This window comes from Cantharellus anzutake (assembly GCF_015039405.1).
Source record: "Cantharellus anzutake strain C23 chromosome Unknown EI90scaffold_469, whole genome shotgun sequence".
NCBI lineage: Eukaryota > Fungi > Basidiomycota > Agaricomycetes > Cantharellales > Hydnaceae > Cantharellus > Cantharellus anzutake.
The window spans coordinates 11019-33726 of NW_024067419.1; the positions used below are offsets into that span (position 1 = coordinate 11019).

Consider the following 22708-nt stretch of genomic DNA (forward strand, 5'->3'; position numbering starts at 1 on the left):
GTATCCCGAAACCTCTTGCATGCCCAATGACTAACGAACGTTATAGCGAAATCATTATTTCCTCGCTAACCAACGGTATTTTTTTCATTTCTCTTTCTGAGGGTCCGTACTAACGATTTCTATAGTTCTTCTCACGTTGCTCCGCTCGTTATGGCGGTTTTGGTCTCCCCGCTCGTGTTGCTTCTTGACACGGGTCTCACGAAACCGACCACGCTCCCTACCATCAACACGTTGTTGACTTATGCTGTGTTGGATGGAGGATTCTCTCGAACCACCGATCCGGAGAAGGTGTTGGAAAATGCCATACTTCGCCTTATCATATCCGTTTCTCGATCGGGACGGGTCGAACAAGCTGACCTTGACGAGTTCCATGCTGCATGGACATTGGTTTCGCCGTGCATACCCGAGACGATAAATCGCTCCCCTAGCCCATATGAGGAGGACTCGGTTCGCCATACTCCACGTCCCCCAGTAACGCCCCCGCGACACCGCCTCCACGTGCCCACACCCCCGTACACGCCACACACCCCCCCGCACATACGTAAAGGAGCAACCTCTGGCTCTTCAAGTAGCAGAGCCGAGGTGCCGTCTGATGGCCAGGGCGGGAGGAGCCTCGAGCCACACACCCAGGGAGTTGGCAGTCAAGGAGGGATGACTCTCAGATCACACATGGAGCAAACTCAAAGCAAAATCGAGGGTAGCAAAGGACAGGTGGGCCTTGGGCCACGCCGGCAGGGAACTTCTCGTGCCGGTCAAAAGCGTAGGCGGGGGGGAGATGAAAGTGGCCTGCAACCACAGAAAAAGACTCGTGTGTCCTCTCGAAAGGCTGGTACGGCCAAGGACCGAACGATAGCGTTCTCCATCTCTGAGGAGGAGATCGAGTCTTGGCCAGAATTGAACACTTTGGACATGTCTCAAGTCCCTCTCAAGAGGACCTCACCGGGTCCGACGAAAAATCCCAAGGTAAGCTTTCTGTGGGCTTTGGGCGGTGAAAGCTGACAGGCCTGGGCAGGATATATATCGTGTAGAATTCCGTGTTGCGTCTCTTATGCGCAAAAATAGAACACCTCACAAGGAAACGTTTGTGTTTCCGTACCATAAAAACTCGGTGAGTCGTTCGTTGCCTTCTCAGGGTTGGGTTTTCATAGCATTGCAGGCATCTATCTGTGCCTTCACTGGTTATGTAGAATCAACCCAGTACGACCTCGACAACTCTATGCTCACCGTGCTAGATGCGTCACAGGCTTACGATATGTCACCCGAAGAATTTCAGGCAATGGTCGATGCTGGTGACCCTATCATCTTGACGGGACAGCAGCAGTCAGTCGAGTTCGACGTTCCAACCCTTTTCAACCTCATCGACTTTCGGTCCAGTATGCTCTGTATAGGTGAGTTTGCTTGCTCTTTCCATTGGTTTCGTTGACGTGTCTTCCAGATTCCGATGCAGTGGACGAACTGTTCGAGATTTCCGCGCGGGAAGCTGCATACGAGATGTGTCATTGGCCAACATCTAGGCCGCTCATCGTCGAGCATGCCCCAACAGCTGCGAGCCTATATCAACCGGTGGAGAGGTGAGGTTTTTTTTTTTTTTTTTTTTTTTTGCTTTGATGCGTAAGCTCATGGGTTAAAGGCTCCTTAACACTCATGGCGTGGCCCTGGCGGACTTTGCATTGGATGATCATCATGTCCGAGACTGGCGAGGCCCAATGATCTCCGCCGTTGGATCCGTGCATCCACCCCATCAAAACCCGAACGGCCTTGGGATCAGCCTCTATTGCGCTAGTGGCCATGTGGTTTTTTTCATCCCGATTCTCGAAGAAAGTCAAAAGCTGATCGTGAATTTCGGTGATGTGGACGTGCAGACCCCATTGGGGTTCGAGTACTTGTACCAGGCCCCACACCGGTACGGTTCATTCGTGCTTTCCGCAGGTCAAACAGTGTGAGTGAATTTTTTCTCCTTTGGGTTGGGTTTCTAATTGTATTCTTAGCGTATTTCCGCCTGGGCAAATATATGCCTATGCGACGATTTCAAAGGAGGGATCGACGAGCCATGGATGTATCATGCATGGGTCGTACTTCCTCGCTGCGGGGTGCATGAGAAGATCTCTTATGGCGAGTTGGTTGGATCGAAGTTCCAATGACGAATCTACGATCGGGGACTCATCGGTGACGACGTCCTTGATTGCGATGGTGTTGAAGGCGGTAGACGCCCTGTCTACCCCTGACAAAGAAATTGTCCATTCCCCCGATACCGCGAACCTCTTTTCATTAGCATCGATGGCGATGATGTTCCTCGGAACTCATGGGCCAGATATGATGAAAATAGCCAAAGCTCTGAGTCGCCATTGTACCGAAGAGGGCGTGCGCCGATGTTATCGTTGAACTCGAAGACCTTCGGATCGCGAATCATGCGTACAAAGAGGATTGCCTTACTTCCCGCGAGCGTGAAGAATACGATATAATGGCAACTTTCTTCCGTCGCAGTATGATGACTGCGGTTAAGAACATGTTTTCTTCCGAAGAGTAATGTGCTTGTATTCTTTGTAGTTTAACGCATGTACTCGAATAACATTTTTGCATGGGTGAATTATTATCTTTGCCACATGGGTCAAAGAATGAATCCTGGGATGTGACATTTCAGCTAGGCATGTTCGATTTATCAGCCATCCTCGCATTTTTTTCACTACCGATTATATCTTTTTACATGTATGAGCTCAAAAAAATTGAAATAAAAAGATGACGAAACGAGATATACCCTTGGGGCACACGTTCGTTTGATTTTTCCGTAATTTTCAGGAAAATTTCATACGATGCATATGCATCGATCGCAGCATCTGAGATATTGTCAACGATTGTATTATGAGGAATCACAAACTTACACTCTAGTTGTTCGTCTGAGAGGTGCCGCGTCCACCAGCCCCCGTGCCACTTGGGTTCGTGCTTTTTAATCCGCTGCCTTAAATACAATGTGGCTAGCTTTCGTATCCCTGGTTGTTGGTTGAGGCCCTTCGTCCTCTTCCAATGATGAGGATGCAGTTGGACTGCAAGCTCGCCAATATCTTTTGTGTTTGCCATGGAGAATCCCCAGACCTCTTCTGCCGTTTTCATGTCGGCTGTAGTGCACGTTTAATGTGGTCCGCCCGATTCGCAAATTTGCTTACATCGGATGCCAACTCCATATTTTGTGACATGTCCCGCAGTGAGTATCTGCTTTATTTTTGTTGGGCCTTGGGATGCGTATTAGAATCAAATATGGTTTGAAGGTGAGAACTCACATGCACTAGTCTCTAGTTGGTATACTATCACGCCCGATGAGTGGGCAAATTGGATCGTACTTATTCGGTTGAGGGTTTGGCCCATCATTCGTCGATAGAGAATGGTGAATCGGCCAGTCACCTTGGACCATTCCATGTCCACAAATATTTCCCTTTTTGTTCGTCAGGACCGGGACTTTACGTTGCATGGGTTTCTCACCTCGCATTCCCAAACCGCTTGTCGTATTCCTTTTCGAATTGCTGTACGCCCGTGCAATAAGCGATTGGTACGGGGAGCTCGTATGGGGGCATTGATGCCTCTAAATGCTCAAAGTCTCGCGTCAGTTCCTTTGACGCCTCAGTCCGTGTTTTTTGGATCTCTTGCTTCCTGGCTGCTATCATTGTTTGAACCATGTTCGCACGCTCCCAGTGCTCATAAGCCCTCTCCCCAGGCAGCTCTCGCAAACATTCATCTAGGGATGTTTGAAATCGTTGTAAAGCCATTTTGTATGGACGAAGAAGTGAAAAATTTCAGGTAGGGTTCACGATGGATAAGGATGAGGAGAAACCAAAAAAGGAAATAGTCCCAAAACTGTCGTGTATTATTAGCGTTTGATAACATCCTTCTGGTACATTATTATGACTAGTATGACAGATCTTTTCAGTCACGACCTGTACATTGCCCGAGCATTTTGATCCTAACTGCCCTCGTGGAGCATGGCCACGCAATGGAGGCCGTAATTACACGGTTAGGGACGGGAGGTCATGACGAGGGGTTCTAGGGTGCGGAGCATCGTGCACGACAAGAAGCCAGCACATGCGGGGACATGGAGATATCGGAAGCAGACATCGGTAAATGAGTCATGTGACTCATTTGCGCCAAGCTTGGGAGGTTCCGAGTTAGTTTTTATTATATAAAAACGCCAAAAACCTTATCAACATTACAACCTTATCAATGTTGCGCGACACATCAAATAACTATTCAGCCGCCGCCGCCGGAGAAGTGATGTGTATTGACCCCATGGCAACCTTAATTCACCCGCCCACCCCTCGCCGCATGCCATCCACACCCCTAGATCTGACATCGGTTGGGTCGGATGATGACAGTGACTACGAGCGTGGTCCGACAGCCGATCTCCACGGGGGTGAACATAGCCGCCAAAATGAAACGCGGCATCGCGAAGCAAGGAGGCCGCGATTAGTGCTCACTGTCGAGATACCGATACTTCCTCGTCCTTTCAAAAACTCTATAGAAGGAGGGGGCGATAGGCTATTGCCGCTGCACCCTCGGGATTTTCCGGGCTTGAAAAAAAGAGAAAAATCACACCTTTCTAACGGTACCAATCATTTGAAATTTGGTTCCGCCGTTGAAAAGTTATAAGCGTGGACATTTCTGCACCCTGCACCCTTGACCTGAAGCCTCGATGTTTTCTCAGTCAGTTTTGAGAATTATGGGCGGCAATAGGCATTCCAGATAGCTGTGGGCGAGATCTACAAGATGAAAAAAAGAGGATGTGAATAGCTGCTCTGGGTAAGGAGATATGGGAAAAATAAAATTTGAAGGAAAAAAATAATAAGTAAATTGATAAGTGGAGGAAGAAAATAGGAAAAAATGCGGGGTTTTTTGGAGTGGAATATGGTGAGGAGATAGAATGGGGAGATATTTTATTCGGAATTTTTTGGGGAAGTTTTTTTTTGAGGGTGCACTCGGGTGCAGAGGGTGCAACTGAGGGTGCAAGTGAAATAAAAAGTGAAATATCTGAGCGGAAAAAATAGATATAAATATGGGGTGTTTTTCAGAGTGATATATTTAGGAGAGAGAATGGAATAAGATTTTTTGAGATTTTTTTTTGGAAAATAACTTTCGAGGGTGCAGGAGGGTGCAGTGAGGGTGCAAGTTGAATAATTAAAAGTGGAATAACTTTTGACTGGATGGATGAAAATTGAAATGGTTGATAGGGTTAGGAAGGTGTGATTTTAGTGAAAATTATGAAAGGAAAAAAAGAGAAGTGGCTGTGCAGTTTTTGCACAGCCACAAGAGAAATTTTTTGATAGGAAGAAAGTGGAAGGTGAGAGAGGAGGGAGAACAGGTTAGAACTGAAGTTGAGAAGGACTTGAGAAGACAACAAGACAACAAGACAACAATGCAACAATGCGACAACACGACAACTAGACAAGGCAAGAAGTGAAAACTAAAAAAAGTTCGAAGTGAAGTTTGAAGTCTGAGTTGAGAAGCTAAGAAGGTGAACTAGACAACTAGACAAGGCACCAAGGCAACAACACGACAAGGTGAGAAGACAACAACTAGACAAGGTAAGGAGCAAAAATGCGGAACTGTGGAAGTAAAAAAAGTGGAGACTTGAGTTTGAAGTCTCACTTGAGTGGAAGAAGGGGACAAGAAGGTGAGAAGACAACAAAGTGACAAGAGGTTGGGTTGGGTTGGGTTGCAAAAGACAAATCGCGTGTTTTCGAAATCGAGTGTTTTAGAGAAGTTAATGAGGAAAAGGACAGAGCAAAAGGGAGGACCTTATCCCACAAGAGATACAGGTGCTTTCGTCTGAGACTCATCAGCTTTTTGCCCTTAAGGTATTTATACTTTATGGGGAGGTCTGTGCACAAAAACAGTGGGATGTTTCGTTAGAAACATCCCAACATGCTTAAATAATCATTGGAAATGCTTAATAAGCATGCACCAGGGCTAATCCGAAAATAGAAGTAATATATAGTTTATGTATATAAATGTTTATATTATAACCCGATATAGTAGCAACTGTTTGGTTGAGTTGGGTGGTTGTATTGGGTGGTTGGGGGTTTGGTTAGTTGGGTGGGGTGGGTTGTTTGGGTTTTGATCCCCCAAGGCCTACAACTTTATACCACCCCAAACCCTTTTCAGATTAGCATCCCCATGTATCCATGTCTTCAGGTAGGTCATTATGTACCTCTGAATGTGATGCTAGGACACTTTTTCTCCAGGAGTTGGTAAGGTCTCTTAAATTAGAGACTCTTTTCCTACTCACTAGGAGATCACAATCTAGGAAATCAGATTTGTGCAAGTCAAAAAGAAGCCTTCGCTTCCAACCCAGGACAGGAGCTTTCTCTTCCTCCACGACCCAGGAGAGTGGTCCTTCAACGTCCTGAAATCTTTTGACAGAAGGACTTGGAGGATCAGTACATCTGATAACAGACTTTGGCTTGGGAACATACTTATCCTCCTCCTGAGGCAGCCTGTCACCCCATACCTTAGCCTTGTACTCATCTGTCCTTAGCCTCTTGGTCGCCTCTGAGTCAATTGACCAGTACGAAGCAGTACCATCTACCTTTTGGTAGTGGGCCCAGACAACTCTCTTGCCTTGGATCTTGTCTGGCAGGTCAGGCTCTGTTCTCTCCAGAGTCAACCACTTCCAGCCATGTCCAACATTTGCACAATCTGGGGTGTTACACCATGTTACCTTGTCATAGTGTGTTGCCCAGGTTTTCCTGATTTTGTCCCACATCTCATGGACATTGAAATCTTCCCATGCTGGGTTAAAATAGGATTTAAGCACCATAATTCCTCTAGAGCCATCTTCAGGATCACTAAGCCTGTTTTGCCATCTTATGGAGGTGTTGTCTCTTATCCAATTTTGCACCAATTCAACTGGGTAGCCTCTTGCAATGTATAGCTTAGCTAGGTCTACACATGCATCTAAGTAATGTTGACAACGACTACTTAGTGTGGCCAGTCTAGACATCTCACCCAGAAAAGTGCCTCTTTTCACATCAACTGGATGGTGGGATGCCCATGGGATTCTTTCATAGTGGTTCAGTGCCTTGCGATATGGCATATGTTCGATAGTTTTTGTTACAGGATCGATATATACCAGTAGATCCAGGAATGGGGTACTCCATTCTTTCACTGACCACAGAATTTCACAGTTATCAAATTTAATTTGATTAGCATAGTCCAAAGCTTCCTCTGCATTTGAGGCGATTACTATGCCAAGACAATCATCGATAAACCTTCCATAATATAGATAGTTATCTCGATCTTCTTCATCGAAGAATTTCTCCTCAAAATGAGCACCATATAGGTTGGCAATGTCTGGTGAACATGCCACACCCATAGCTAGGCCTCTCAATTGGAGATATGTCTGTTCTTGAAATTCAAAGAGGAGGTTACCATTAGCAACTTGCATAGCTCTAATAAATAGATCTTTCTCTGCTTGTTGCAAGTCTTTTCCAATATCCTTGAGCCACCATTTTAATGCGATTGCAATGGCTTCTCTACATGGTATATTGGGATAAAAGGCAACTACGTCACCAGATATCAAAAAAACTTTCCTTCCAGGGGGAATGGTTACTCTTGATAGCCTTCTAGCCAAGTCTTTACTACCTTTCAAGACATATGGTCTATTGTTCACCAAGGGTTTCAAGAGTTTAGAGACATACTTTGCAGCAGGGCTTTGCATATTGCTATGACAGGGTACAATGGGCCTAAGTTTCCAAGGCTGCTTATGTATTTTTGGAATTCCATAAAACTTAGGTAGTTTAGCTGTCATATAAAGCCCTTCCTTAGGGATCTTTGAAGCAAGGAATCTGCTCAGTTGTATGTTGTTAATTAACACTGGCCTAGTGCTTAACCTCATACACTTGTTGTATGTTTCTTTTAGTATAGAATCCTTCTCTTCCTCAGTAACTAGTTTATAGTTATGAGTGTCTCCTAGAAGGTCTGTACATTTCCTTATGAACCAGTCCCTTGTTACTATACAAGCACCTAGGTTCTTGTCTGTGGGTAAGACCAACAATTGCTGTTGTGTCAAATACTCTTCAAGTTGGGTCACTACTACGAATTCAGGGGATCTTCGAAATAGTTTAAGGCTGGGTATAGCTTTCAAGTGGTTGTCTATATAGACTTTTCCCGCCTCCAGGCCCTCCTCGATATATTGAGGTGCTAAAGGTGCCCTAGAAGTGTCCTTCAAAGGGTCATATACCTCATAGTCTGGGTCATAAGGTTGTTCATCCTTTTCCTCTTTACTTAGAAAGTAAATTTTCCATCTTAAGGATGTGGCAAATTTCTCATATGCATCGATAATTAGATGGGGGCGATGATAAGAGGAAAACATATATTTGAGACCAGCAGATACATGTATTGCAAGAAAATCTGGTATTCTAACTCCATCCCCACAGTGTACAAGCCCTCTGAACCTAGCAGCCTCCAACACAGCGACTGGGACCTTGGCAAGAATACATCTAAGTGCTAAGGGGGTGGGAATAGTCAGGATTTCATCTGGGTAAGTAGAGGGGAACTCATACCTCCAGTCCAAAGAAATTATTTCTTTGGCTTGCCTGTTTTGCCAGGAGCTGGCTTGGCTTTTGAGGCCTTGCCCTTGGGGGAAGTACTCTTGATAGAGTGCTTCTTCCCAGCATCCTGTGCATCCTTCCTCTTGGTCTGGGTGGATGGCCCATTGGCTTTCTAGAGAAAGAGAGGAAGGGTTAGCAGATATTTTAAGACTCCCAAGCGACTTGGAGAGACTACTCACCTTCTTGGAAGATGAAAGAGCTTTGGCCACCTCAGAAGCAATAACATCCTTGAGGGCCTGGTCTTGGGTGGCAGCATCACCCATGACCACATCTGCTTGCTCTTTTAGGGAGATTTTCGCCTCCATTGCCTGTTGTGCCTTCATTTGTTTCGATTTTTCAATCTCAACAATTCTGGCGCAAATGGAGGATATATCATCCCTCACCCTTTGGTATTCACCAAAATACACTGGGTGATCCTTCCACCCCACAATCCTAAGCTCACCAGGAGCTGTAGGAGTCTCCTCGAAAAGAGGCTGCTTATACTGTTCCTTAAGGCCCAGATAAGTTGCATGGATCAAATCCAGCATGGGGGGAAGGTAGTTGCTAATTAGCAACGAATTAGCCAGCCAGCCTCTTTCCTGATCCTTCAACTGGATAGCCATATCCAGCATCTGGCCTCGGAATTCAGCATACCTCTGGGACATTTCTGCCACCAGAATGGGCTGGGTGTCCTTGAACTCCTTGGACAAGCCAAAGGAGGGTTCATGAAGCCCCATCAATTGAGGAGGCCAAGAACCAACAGCTTTATGATGCAGTAACTTATTATAAGTAATCTGCACAGCTCCCTGTTTAACAGAGAGGCTGGAAAGCTGGTACAGGAGAGGCGATAAAACCTCCCTGTAGGACACAGGCACCGATGCTATCACCTCACCCACAGTACTGCAGGTAGAGAGGGCATGCATCCTCTGGCTGGTGGTAACCTGCCAAGAGTTTACACTAGCACCGATGAGAGCAGGGGAAAGGGCCCTAGAGGAGGATTGCTTCTGAAAATGGGGAAGAACATTTGAAGGGGCCATGACTTAGCTGATTTCGGAACACAGGGGGTAGAGTTGGGTGGCAAAAGACAAATCGCGTGTTTTCGAAATCGAGTGTTTTAGAGAAGTTAATGAGGAAAAGGACAGAGCAAAAGGGAGGACCTTATCCCACAAGAGATACAGGTGCTTTCGTCTGAGACTCATCAGCTTTTTGCCCTTAAGGTATTTATACTTTATGGGGAGGTCTGTGCACAAAAACAGTGGGATGTTTCGTTAGAAACATCCCAACATGCTTAAATAATCATTGGAAATGCTTAATAAGCATGCACCAGGGCTAATCCGAAAATAGAAGTAATATATAGTTTATGTATATAAATGTTTATATTATAACCCGATATAGTAGCAACTGTTTGGTTGAGTTGGGTGGTTGTATTGGGTGGTTGGGGGTTTGGTTAGTTGGGTTGGGTGGGTTGGGTTGGGTGGCAAAAGACAAATCGCGTGTTTTAGAAATCGAGTGTTTTTAGAAGTTAATGAGGGAAAAACCAGAGCAAAAGGGAGGACCTTATCCCACAAGAGATACAGGTGCTTTCGTCTGAGACTCATCAGCTTTTTGCCCTTAAGGTATTTATACTTTAAGAGGGGGCCTAGGGTTCCAGGGTTTGAAAAATCCCTAGGGCAGGATCCCTAGCCCTAACCTGGGTCATCCTGCCCTAGGGTCAAAAAATTCCTAGGGACCAGGTTCAGCTTGCCCTAGCGCTAGGGCATCAAGCAGTAGGGCACTCTAGCAAGTTTTACTTTGGCTTGCACATTTTTGTACCCCCTGGAGGAACAGAGTATGCATCACCGGTTGGGTCACAAAAATATTGTGACACAAGTTGTCACAGATGCACTTCTGTTCCCCTTGGAGGAACAGAGTATGCATCACTGCTTGTGTCACAATATTGTAACAAAATATTGTGACAGAGGCATTCTGTTCCCCCTAGAGGAACAGAGTATGCATCACCGGTTTGGTCACAAAAATTGTGACACAAGTTGTCACTGCATTTCTGTTCCCCTTTGGAGGAACAGAGTATACATCACCGCTTGTGTCACAAAAATTGTGACAAAAAGTCGTCACAGATGCACTTCTGTTCCCCCTAGAGGAACAGAGTGTGCACCACCGCTTGTGTCACAATATTGTAACAAAATGTTGTCACAGAGGCATTCTGTTCCCCCTAGAGGAACAGAGTGTGCATCACCGCTTGTGTCACAATATTGTAACAAAACATTGTCACAGAGGCATTCTGTTCCCCCTAGAGGAACAGAGTATGCATCACCGGTTGAGTCACAAACATTGTGACACAAGTTGTCACTGCATTTTCTGTTCCCCCTGGAGGAACAGAGTATGCATCACCGGTTGAGTCACAAAAATTGTGACATGAGTTGTCACTGCCTTTTCTGTTCCCCCTGGAGGAACAGAGTGTGCACCACCGCTTGTGTCACAATATTGTAACAAAATGTTGTCACAGAGGCATTCTGTTCCCCCTAGAGGAACAGAGTGTGCACCACCGTTTGTGTCACAATATTGTAACAAAATGTTGTCACAGAGGCATTCTGTTCCCCCTAGAGGAACAGAGTGTGCACCACCGCTTGTGTCACAATATTGTAACAAAATGTTGTCACAGAGGCATTCTGTTCCCCCTAGAGGAACAGAGTATGCATCACCGGTTCGGTCACAAAAATTGTGACACAAGTTGTCACCACATTTCTGTTCCCCTTGGAGGAACAGAGTATGCATCACCGCTTGTGTCACAATATTGTAACAAAATGTTGTCACAGAGGCATTCTGTTCCCCCTAGAGGAACAGAGTGTGCACCACCGCTTGTGTCACAATATTGTAACAAAATGTTGTCACAGATGCACTTCTGTTCCCCCTGGAGGAACAGAGTATGCATCACCGCTTGTGTCACAATATTGTAACAAAATGTTGTCACAGAGGCATTCTGTTCCCCTAGAGGAACAGAGTATGCATCACCGGTTGAGTCACAAAAATTGTGACACAAGTTGTCACTGCATTTTCTGTTCCCCCTGGAGGAACAGAGTATGCATCACCGGTTTGGTCACAAAAATTGTGACACAAGTTGTCACAGATGCACTTCTGTTCCCCTTGGAGGAACAGAGTATGCATCACCGTTTGTGTCACAATATTGTAACAAAATGTTGTCACAGAGGCATTCTGTTCCCCCTAGAGGAACAGAGTATGCATCACCGGTTGAGTCACAAAAATTGTGACACGAGTTGTCACTGCATTTTCTGTTTCCCCTGGAGGAACAGAGTGTGCACCACTGCTTGTGTCACACTATTGTAACAAAATGTTGTCACAGAGGCATTCTGTTCCCCCTAGAGGAACAGAGTGTGCACCACCGCTTGTGTCACACTATTGTAACAAAATGTTGTCACAGAGGCATTCTGTTCCCCCTAGAGGAACAGAGTGTGCACCACCGCTTGTGTCACACTATTGTAACAAAATGTTGTCACAGAGGCATTCTGTTCCCCCTAGAGGAACAGAGTGTGCACCACCGTTTGTGTCACAATATTGTAACAAAATGTTGTCACAGATGCACTTCTGTTCCCCCTGGAGGAACAGAGTATGCATCACCGCTTGTGTCACAATATTGTAACAAAATATTGTCACAGAGGCATTCTGTTCCCCCTAGAGGAACAGAGTATGCATCACCGGTTGAGTCACAAAAATTGTGACACAAGTTGTCACTGCATTTTCTGTTCCCCCTGGAGGAACGGAGTACTCATCACCGGTTCGGTCACAAACATTGTGACACAAGTTGTCACAGATGCACTTCTGTTCCCCTTGGAGGAACAGAGTATGCATCACCGTTTGTGTCACAATATTGTAACAAAATATTGTCACAGAGGCATTCTGTTCCCCTTGGAGGAACAGAGTATGCATCGCCGGTTGAGTCACAAAAATTGTGACATGAGTTGTCACTGCATTTTCTGTTCCCCCTGGAGGAACAGAGTGTGCATCACCGCTTGTTGTGTCACAAAAATTGTGACTCAAGTTGTCACTGTATTTCTGTTCCTCCTGGAGGTGCTGACACTCCTTCTATTGCAATAGGCTTTCCTCAAGCTGACGAAAGCATAGTGGTACATTTCTGTTCCCCTTGGAGGAACAGAGTATGCATCACCGTTTGTGTCACAATCTTGTGACAAAACTTTGTGACAGATGCACTTCTGTTCCTCTTGGAGGTGCTGACACTCTTTCTATTGCAATAGGCTTTCCTCAAGCTGACGAAAGCACACAGATCCCTTTAGAGGAACAGAAATGTGGTGACAACTTGTGTCACAATATTTGTGACCGAACCGGTGATGCATACTCTGTTCCCCCTGTGCATCACCGCTTTTGTCACAGTTGTGACACAAACTTTGTCACAATAACTGTTGGCGCCACCTGAACATAAAAATGAGAACTTGTAGGTTAACTTCACCACATGGTCTCCACCCTCCTCCGTTGTACTGAACCAGGATGATGCTGAGGCCAACTCACAATTGGTGATGTTGAGTCTAGCAGCGCTTGTGATCTATGTGTGTTTCCTTTCTCGGAACAGTTGCTGCCAAAAGAGTCTCTTCACCATGGCAATATTAGTGAAATTTCGATGCTGAAATTATGTCATCTTCTTTCTCAATTCTCATTACATCTTCGCCAGATCCTTTCCACATGTCTACTTTCTCCATTCTGCACTACACCCCCACCGTTGTCTGCTCCCACTCTCCTTTTGTCCTCCTTCCCAATCCTCTTACATGTGATAGTGTTATTATGTATGTGCTAAATGGTGTCAATGCTCCCCTTGATGGTGTTCCGATGTCTGCCACAAGTATTCCATCGTTTGTCCTTGGCTGGTCTCCTTTTCCTACTAACAGTTTCCATAGCATCCTGATATGTCGGTCTTTGCACTTCCCATGTTAACAGTACTGTCCATTCCTTGTCATGGACTCGCATTTGCTGCGTGAGATACAGATCTGCCACCAAGTTTTGCATTCTTTCCATAGCATTTGGTCCTTCAGTTCCTTCAAATGTTGTAATGGGTCGATCGCCTTGACTTTGAGACAGAGAAGAGGGGGAGGGTTGTAGTGATGCGCAGGTACAGGTTGGGAGGTCGGGTTTTGGTCCAGGGGTGCTACTAGGTCTGTAAAAACCTCAAACTAACACTTCACGGGTCTATTCAGTACTAACTTGTTATGTACAAGGTTTCTCTATTTTATATGGGCTGGAAATAAAATGAATGCAGTGGGGAAATGCAAACGGGCCGATAGGCAACTGTAAATAAAGAATGTCCAATCAGGGACAGAGAAACAATAAAAGATATAGAATGAATGGGGGAATTGTGACAACGGATCCGAAATGGAAATTGTAAGGGTTAACTCCGCAACACTTCGCTACAGCGCCCGCCTATCCTCCCGTCAGCAACCTCCCCATCTCCAGCTTTCCAACGAACCCTCATTTGTCCCGATTGGTGCAGTAGTTCCTGAGATATGGCCATTGACAGGTGCTGTCAACACCACGTGAGGCTCTACACCGTGCTGAACCAATGGGGTTTCCATTCTGGGAAATGCTCCATGAGTGAAGGGGGGAAGGTAGAGCATCACCATCGGGCAGAAAAATGGCTATGTTTGATGTGTAGTTGTGGAGGTCTGGGGAGGGGGTGAAATTGGCCGTGTGGTTGGGTGTGGGAAATTGACCTGGGACTGTCGGGAATGATGGGAAAAATATGGAAAAATAGGGAATGGGTGTATGGAGTGTTAGATAGTGAGGGAATGAGCAATTGAAGCATAGGTGGGTATGTAGTGTGCGTTGTTGGGTAGAATCCACAGAATCCGACTTTTTGCGGTGCACGGACTTGTCCCCACAAAAACTTGGTTCCTTGGGTTGATTGTAACCCAAAGACTGGGGGGGGCCACTTGATCGTTTGACTCCAGATTTTGCTCCGAATTGAGGCCCTGTGGTTGGTAGATACCAAAGGGAACAAGGGAACGAATGGTCTCTGCAAAAACACCCATCATGATACTGTAAGCACCATCCGATGTGTTCAATAAATGTGGGGGGGTGATCCCGTTCTCCTTTGGGTATTCTACACCTGTAAGGGAATAGGCGAGGGAATGCCCTTGAAGAAAAAGCCTTGTTTAAAAAGGGAAATGAGATACTAGAGTAAGGGATGATGAATACAGAACTATGAACATACCTCGACATCGTCGCGAATGCAGTTGTTGCATCGTTTTCTTGTGTTAGAAAAAGAAAATCATAGCGCCTAGCGATCAAGGCAGGAATTTTTGAATCTCACCACTCTTTCCTCAGTTCACACACTACGGCACTGAGGTGAGTCTGACTATCCTCTCACTGTGTCCATCATCTTGTACTGATTCATGTATACCAGCGATATACTCGCTAGGTAATTACTCTCCTCTAGTTCATGTGCTACTGGACTGGGCAATATACTCCCCAGTCTTCCATTTCATCTTGCCCAGAAGATCTGTCCCTTTTAAATCCAGTGCATGCAGGTGAAAGCAACGAGACGCCACCAAGTAAGTCAGCTGGCCACTTGCAAGTTGAGATGAGTCCCTCCGACTGGCTCTTTATTCCAACAAGTTGATACCCTTCGGCTTGAGAACAGTCCAATACATCATTTGAAAAATACGTTAAGTTCTCAGACCGTCATCTGTCGCACAATCACTGGGCCAGCACATGATCATATAAGACGAAAAGATGGACTAGCGATGTTGTCAGGGTCATAAAGAAACTAATTTGCAGGATGGCCAGTTGGAAGACTGGGCATAATTGATATGCTCGACCCATGCATAAGGAATAAGGGCCTAATAAATCTGCGTTCAAATTTTTTTCACGTGTCTAATCATGTCCCACTTGCGCGGCCTGGAGATGGCCCCATGTCCTGTGCTGTTGCAGCACCGAGGGACGAAAACCTATCCGGGTCCTAACTTAATCCTGGATCCTGGGCAGGATTCAAGTCGCTCCAACGGATGGGACCTCGCGCTACCCCATCCTCTGGACCTGTCCTTGCACCTGCGCTTTGGTTTGGCCAACTGGTAAGTTGCCCCATGGCGTGATGGGACCTGTAACTTATGCATGCTGACTAGGCAGCACTAGTCTCTGCAAAATTACACTGCATCTTCAACCGATTCATCGCGTGCGATCTTGTGGGTCTTTCCCTGTTGCGAACCACTCACTTCTTCACTAAGGCACTTGACTTTGTTTGTTCTTTAGCTCTCATTCTTAGTTCTGCCTTACCCTTTCATGCATCCCACCCCTCCCCATCGCCTCCTGCTGTACCATTGACTGCCCTTGTATCTTGTTTCGACTGTTTTTCTTTTGTTTGCATTCAGCGCTTAGTGATAAGTGTTTGCGCTGGGATTGGTTCGACATTGTTTGTAGCTTGTAACTACGGGCTGCCATGTCTGTCTTGTGCAATCGCATTCGCTGCTGGCCCACTGCGGGCCGGGTCCACTACACCGCTGATCCAGACCGATTAGGTCAGAATAGGTCACCGGCAGTTGAGCGAGTGGGAACCGTCACCAGCATCTGTGGGGAAGTCGATGCGAGAAAGGAAAGGTGGTAAAGGAGTCAGCACTAGCCATTTCAACAACACCAACCCAAATGCTTACTTTCTAGCAGGAGAGCACTGCAATATTGTGCTCCTGCACAGCACGGCTATGCAAAGGACCAACAGTTGTTCGAGAGCCATCAGAGGCAATGGGATGATTAGGAGTGAATGGAGAAGCGGGAAGGTTCCCACCTTGTCGTCGTTGATGCTTGGAGAGGTGATCTCGCTGGCGACATGAATCTGCAGCGCTCGAGCACGGTGGTTTCGTGAATGGACCACTTCAGTGGTTAGATCCAGAAGCTATCTAAGTTCCAGGTTACCAGCCAGGGACTCCTGCAACATGATTGGTGTGACCTCCGACTCCGATTTCAATCAAATACACTGCAGGCCAGTACAGATCCGAGTTGATTTCTGTGGGAAAGACCAAGTCGAGATCGCTTCATTTACATGAACAATGAATGGCTTTTCAGAGTGGATTGGCAAGCGCCGCACGTGAAGCCGAAGATACAAAAACCACTGCATGGAACCCGCATCCAAAGAACCCCCCCAATCCTGATCTCATTTGCGGCATCATCTCCCTAAATGGTGAACATGTATAGCCCCACAAATAGATGAACGTCACTCATCCCTGCTCATGCTCCAAAGGAGGTCTCCGCTATCGCCTTACATTTCTCCCCTTTCGAGGTCAAAATTCCTTGCGCTCGCAGGTTGACATTAACTGGGATCTTCATTGCATCTGGCTGGCGAAGAACGGTTGATGCTTGCAGACTGGCTGCCAGGTGGGCATTGTTGGTAGGCGAAGGAGAGCGGATCGCTTCCTCAGCAAGCAGATTAGTCAGTGGAATGGGTAACTGGAAGGCGAGGAAGATTGGACCACCATCACATGTGTGATCACGAAAAAGAACATGAGACGGGGACGGTTAGGACCAAAGAGGACCGCATCAGAATCTTGTGACACAAAACTTTGTCACACTGGCTTCGCAATCTCCCGAAGGCCGGCATTTCTCACTACCGGCAGGCTCACGTGGCATTCGACACCATGTGGAATCATCGTGGTAAGGCAAATATCATCACCTCTCCACAACCGCTGGGCCAATTGCCCTGAAACTTGACATTCCTAGGCAACTTTTTTCCCTCTATTATGAGTCCATCGCTCTCGACGATGAGCAGCTATGATTTTAGAATTTGGGTGACGTTGTAAACTTTTTTTTTTTTAATTCTAACACACTCTGTGGACATTGTATAGTTATTTCCCCAATAGTCCATCGCAGTGTTATTCCACGCCTACAACCTTCCCCCCGGCCTCTCTTTGTGTGCGGTAGGAAACGAGGCAGTTCTGGAGGACTAGCTTCCCTGATGACCTCCCTGGTGGCTTCTCTGGCTGCGTCCCTGGTGACCACTAACCCAGTTACACGTGGCCGAGGACGAGGACGAGATGAGACTGAGGAAGTTGGTACAATGAATGTACCCTGAGTTGTAGACACTTGAGTGGTGCGATTGGGTGTAGATATCGCTGGGCCTTGCACAGCGTGACCAAGAGTGGATGCAACACGGCTTGGGGCAGTGGCTGAGGCAGAAGGACCCACACTCCTTGAGCCAATGCCCAACCCTCTGGATCCTAAAAAAAAGGAAAATCACGTTAGACAACATGCAGTGATCATTTGCCCTTGCACTGACCACTGCTGTATTTGCCTCCCAGTCGCAACTCGTCCAAATCTGAACCCTCTGAACCACCCATGTCACCAGTTGGCTCCATCCGGCCTGATTGGTTCTCTACACTCTAAATCAGCATGCCAGTCGTGAGGGGTGATGCAGAGGCGCAGTCTTACCACTCCAACTTTGGCTCCCCATGTTATCTGCCTGTGAGGTGCCTGTTGGATATGAATCCATCGATGCGTATCTCTCCCAAGGTCAAATTAAATTACGTACTGTCCTCGTCATCTGCATCGCTGGGGGGAATTCTGGCTTTTGCTGGATGCAACTTGTAGCTGCTAGCATCAGAGCTGGCCGGTGTGCTCGCTTTATCTGCCCGCAACCTCTTGCCCTTGGTGTTGGTTGCATCAGAGGATCGCTTTTTCCTCTTGGAGGTTGAAGCCACCGACTCTTCCGTGCCCTCTTCCACACTATCCATGGCTGCTTGGGCGCTTCCAGTTATAATTATTGCCTCCAGTTCTGTATGTATGTCTCAGAATCTGATGGACGATCAAAAAAGGACTTTACCTTCTCTGTCCGCCTGGTTAGTGAAAAGCTGAAGCTGGAGTGCCTTATGCTTGGATGTATTCAGCATGAACGCATCAGCAGAGTTCACCGTGCACATATGGTAGCAATGGACGGGTGATTTCTGGGGTTGCCTGTGGACTCTAGCAATGATCTGATCTGTATCTTGCTGGCTCCATTGGGAATTCTAGTGGTAGGTGAATGTCAAGCAAAAGGATGACATGTTGACGCGCTGAGAGGGACTCACCATAAGAATCAATCGATCAGCAGCGCTCAGATTCACACCAGCCTTCAGAACGTTGGTAAAGATCAGGACCCTAATGTGCAGCCCATTCACGACCTCGCCACGCTTCCACTTGTCGATGATAGGCAACCGGACCGATGCATCCTTGTCCCCATCCAGAACGAGGGCACCGATGTTGAGTTTGACATGGATGGCGGAGGCAAAGGCTGGGGCATTGGATTTGAACTCCATAAACACGGCGATCTTCCGATTCTGGGTAGGCTTCACAGTTGCACCAGGAGAAAGTGCAGGAATCTGGATCTCCCCAGCCTCGTTCACGGTGCAGGGGGGGATGTCATCACGAAGGCAGTCGTGCTTGATGATCTGCAGTGCAGTTTCCCACTTGGCACAGTGCTCCAACCCACCGTTCTGTTCGTAGTCTTCCAGGGACCCAAAAATTGGTGCTGACATGCTGCGAGAACAGGACACACAGTGATCTGTCCCCTTCCTACCCCTGATGAGAAATCTCTGATGATTTGTGTCGTCAGACAGTAGTACACTCCACTGGAACAACTAACATCACTTACGCCATATTCTTTTGGTCCCATGGTGCCACTGAAGGTGGCAGGGTGAATACCTGTATCGAGTGCTGAAAGAGAATACTGACTTGTCCACTGCTGCCTTCGTTATGCCTGACAGCGCATTCTCATGTGCTGAACCCAACTTCACCCACACCTGGATCTGGACGAGAGGTGGCAATGCAACAAGAAGAGTCCCATCGCGACGCTTGGACTCCAGACAACGACGCAGAATCACCCCTTCGAAGTGCTTCTTGAAGTCTATGATGGACTCATGGATTAGGGCACGGTAACCAATGGCAGCGTCATCGGAGTTGATGGTGCTGAAATCTCCCGTTTCCATCGCCTTCTCCAAGTCTGCCTTGCACCTCTTGCTTAAAGCTCTTTGCATAGATGCAACGCTCCTCTGAGTGTCCCACTGTTTGGAGGTGACGGCAAGGTCCATGAAGGTGGGGATACCGAGTAAAAGTCCAAGGTTCAACAAATCCTGTACTTGGTTAGACACGATGTCGCTCTGAGGAATGGGACGTGATTACCTGGGGCTCTGTGATGAGCGGTGTGCCAGACATCCCGATGACAAATTGTGAGCGTTCACGCATGGGTATCAACTCTGCCGGATTTTTGCGAAACACATGCACCTCATCCGCGATGAAGGTGCAGGGCCTGAGACAGAATATGCTCCCATCTGTGGACTGATTTGGATTGCGGCGGCGTGGACATTCCCATACCGGTTGGCTCTTCATTCCAGGACGGGAAGGGGATGAGGGCTTGTTGAAAAAACGCAAAAATTCTTTCTTGTACAGCTGGCAGCATAGGATGGTGAGTATCTGAAATTCAGACGTGTCAAGATCTTACTGAATCAGAAACCACAACAATCCGTTGTTCCAGTGGCAACTGTGAGGCGTTCCAGGGGCCATTGCCTGCCCAGAATCCATTGGCTGACTTGGACGAGTACAGAAACACATCCACAGTTTGAGGTGCAAACCAGGTTCGAATCTCCCGCATCCAGTTCTCCATCAGGGACACCGAAGAGATTACCACATGTGGACCACAGTGTACGTTGGAATCCTTTGACCCAACTGGGAAGGGGCACTCAGCTATGGTGAAAATGTATCAGGGTATGTTCCCCTTGAGGTATTGGAGTGGTCGCCGCTCACCATAGATCGATCCATCAGGGAGATTCATGTTGTGATGTTTCTGTGCTGCGATTCGCGACATAACCATGGAAATGAATCCGAGTGCTTGCCTGGAAGAAAACTTCTTAGTCATAGTCCCAAGATGACCAAATCAACACCACTGCTTACGCAGTCTTCCCAATGCCCATAGTGTCAGCAATGAGGATGCCCGTTTTTGGGGAGGGTCGGGGCCGGAAAAGCATGGAGTATATGCTGTGGAGCCCATCTAATTGCTGCTCCTGAAGATGGAGAGGCTGGATGTTTCCACTCTGGCGATAGTCCTTCCAGGTTTCACGATCCCAGGGAGAGTAGATTTGCGAAACATCGTATTCCGTGTTCAGGAAACCAAGCTGCCGAGATTGTATGTGGCCAAGATTGAGGCCAAGCTTTTCCTTGAGCTGCTCCAATGAAAAGCCTCTTGCAGCTTCGATGCCCAGGTCTTCGATGCCCCATGATTGTTGACCACCAGAGGGAAGGCAATTGGTCAGTTGCACCTCTCTGAGGTCTTCGGGTCCCAAGCTGTACACATCCTGATCCCACAGCTCGACAAGGTAGCGCTCGAGATCCATACGTTGCTCGTCATTGGCAAGATTCTGCAGGACATACAAGGTGGTTGCAGTAACTGCAACCACCACTACAAATCGTCGGTGAGTATGAGACGAAACATTACTAAGGGTCACACACTCTTGTTCCCCACAAGCTTGTTCTCTGCACCCTCGACACGCATGTGATGCAGAAGCCATTCCATGTAGGTCTCCATCTCCGTGATTTCCTTTCTCCGATGTTTGTCGATGAATAGTCTGGCCTTCTCCCGCCATGTCAAGTATGAACGAATGAAACTACGAATCTTCGGCATATTGAGTTTGTCTGGCGTATTACCATCCAGGCATGCTCGAATTTCTGTGTTTGTTGTGTCACTGTGACGATGTAGAAATGAGGTCCTCCAACATACCATCATACTTGCGAAGAATTTCCACATGCAATTCTCCAGCTTCCTTTTGAGTGCGGGACGTCTGGACCTGGAGATTGTGCCAGACGATACTAACCATTTTGTCGATTACATCCATCACATCCATGGAGATCATCATTTCGCCATCGTTCCTGTCGATTGTAGAAATTTCAGGGCCGAAAACTTCGTTTGCAATGTCCTGGTGCAGGTTGCCAAGGCTGACAGGTTTCGATGGGAACTTGACCTGACCCTCCCGCGTCATTATTTGGTGAGGGTGGCAGGCATTCCGATGTAGAAGCTGAACGATGAGGTTATAACCATCTAGCCGTTTCCAGATTTTCTTCCAAGCATCCTTCCAGAGTTTTTTCGCAGGTGCCAGTTCTGGGTGCGTTCGAGATGTGAAGAGGATTCCGACTTGATCAGCAGACTTGTTGCCTGCAACCTCAAAGAGCCGCTGCACAGATTGCATCTCAGAGTGAGTCCAGCCAATGTATTCCGGGATGAGCGCAGCACTGTCAGGGAAGAGTCCCAACTGGAGCTGAGTGGCCTGCCTCCAGATTGCACCAATGAAAGGGAGACGAAGATGTTGGTCCACATCAAAGTTCGCCCCAAGTCCCCAAAATATGGGTATTATGCCTACAATTGGAAGCCGAGGCATCGTAGGACTACCTTGGTGGATTAGGTAGTTCGTTTTTGGTAGTTTACGTGTAGGGGGGAGTTTGGACATAGACATATCAAAATCCTTACGGCATTTTTCATCACAGCATGAGGACACTGCCGCGGACTGCCGGCATCTGGATGAAAACCCTGAGATCTGATTTTGGCCAGATCCATGGTCATTGTTAGCAAGGTCTTCTTTAGCAACGTCGTCACACTCAGGAATGATTCATATCCACTGAAATTACGTGTCATGTTGCCGCACATGTCATGACAGGATGGAGGTGGTTCCAGAGGAACCAATATGACAATATATGACAATAAAACTCGGACAACTCCCACAATACAGCTGAGGTCGTAACTAAACAGCGGTCTGTTCCTCTGGTGTGGTATTCCTCATTCCTCATGATTGCACTATTCATTCCTCAACGTGAGGAAAGCCTATTGCAACACTGTACAGCCACACATACACAGACAGTGGCTGTTGCTCATGTCGAGGAACAAACAGTGACATGAGCGATGGCAATGCCACACTTGGAGGAACAGACCTTGTGCTGGCAGTACCGTGTCGATAGGAAAATAAGGCAATGCTTGGGGCAACTCCGCACCGTGTGAATTGGGTTGGGTTGGTTGGTTGGGTGGGGGTTGGGTTGGGTTGGGTTGGGTTGGGTTGGGTTGGGTTGGGGTTGGGTTGGGTTGGGTTGGGTGTTGGTTGGGTTGGGTTGGGTTG

General features: G+C 47.2%; 5 protein-coding genes across 5 annotated transcripts; 2 read left to right on the top strand and 3 right to left on the bottom strand.

The window, feature by feature from the left end:
- Positions 1 to 632: 632 nt before the first annotated feature.
- EI90DRAFT_3111271 (uncharacterized protein) lies at positions 633 to 2583 on the top strand. Its single transcript, XM_039062643.1, is given in 7 exon segments — positions 633 to 963; positions 1013 to 1108; positions 1157 to 1388; positions 1436 to 1571; positions 1631 to 1939; positions 1989 to 2371; positions 2391 to 2583. The coding sequence occupies 7 exon segments, from the start codon at positions 652 to 654 to the stop codon at positions 2525 to 2527; spliced, it is 1605 nt and encodes a 534-aa protein (XP_038907340.1). The 5' UTR covers positions 633 to 651; the 3' UTR covers positions 2528 to 2583.
- Positions 2584 to 2637: 54 nt separating this feature from the next.
- EI90DRAFT_3026398 (ribonuclease H-like domain-containing protein) lies at positions 2638 to 3758 on the bottom strand (the record flags this gene model as incomplete). Its single annotated transcript, XM_039057940.1, has 6 exons — positions 2638 to 2696; positions 2769 to 2834; positions 2880 to 3113; positions 3162 to 3227; positions 3276 to 3427; positions 3475 to 3758. The coding sequence occupies 6 exons, from the start codon at positions 3756 to 3758 to the stop codon at positions 2638 to 2640; spliced, it is 861 nt and encodes a 286-aa protein (XP_038907341.1).
- An 11586-nt stretch (positions 3759 to 15344) lies between these two features.
- EI90DRAFT_1963438 (uncharacterized protein) lies at positions 15345 to 16159 on the top strand. Its single transcript, XM_039052377.1, has 3 exons — positions 15345 to 15664; positions 15726 to 15775; positions 15843 to 16159. The coding sequence occupies exons 1-3, from the start codon at positions 15474 to 15476 to the stop codon at positions 16106 to 16108; spliced, it is 507 nt and encodes a 168-aa protein (XP_038907342.1). The 5' UTR covers positions 15345 to 15473; the 3' UTR covers positions 16109 to 16159.
- Positions 16160 to 17434: 1275 nt separating this feature from the next.
- Positions 17435 to 18214, bottom strand: EI90DRAFT_3111274 (uncharacterized protein; the record flags this gene model as incomplete). Its single annotated transcript, XM_039062644.1, has 4 exons — positions 18109 to 18214; positions 18009 to 18050; positions 17857 to 17952; positions 17435 to 17797 (listed from the first exon to the last, which is right to left on the bottom strand). Coding segments are annotated over exons 2-4 (452 nt in total), but the record flags the coding sequence as incomplete, so codon positions are not given.
- A 437-nt stretch (positions 18215 to 18651) lies between these two features.
- EI90DRAFT_1963445 (P-loop containing nucleoside triphosphate hydrolase protein) lies at positions 18652 to 21856 on the bottom strand. Its single transcript, XM_039052378.1, has 9 exons — positions 21325 to 21856; positions 21057 to 21272; positions 20502 to 21006; positions 20355 to 20443; positions 20053 to 20294; positions 19734 to 20000; positions 19287 to 19684; positions 19207 to 19234; positions 18652 to 19083 (listed from the first exon to the last, which is right to left on the bottom strand). The coding sequence occupies exons 1-9, from the start codon at positions 21788 to 21790 to the stop codon at positions 18955 to 18957; spliced, it is 2340 nt and encodes a 779-aa protein (XP_038907344.1). The 5' UTR covers positions 21791 to 21856; the 3' UTR covers positions 18652 to 18954.
- Positions 21857 to 22708: the final 852 nt, after the last annotated feature.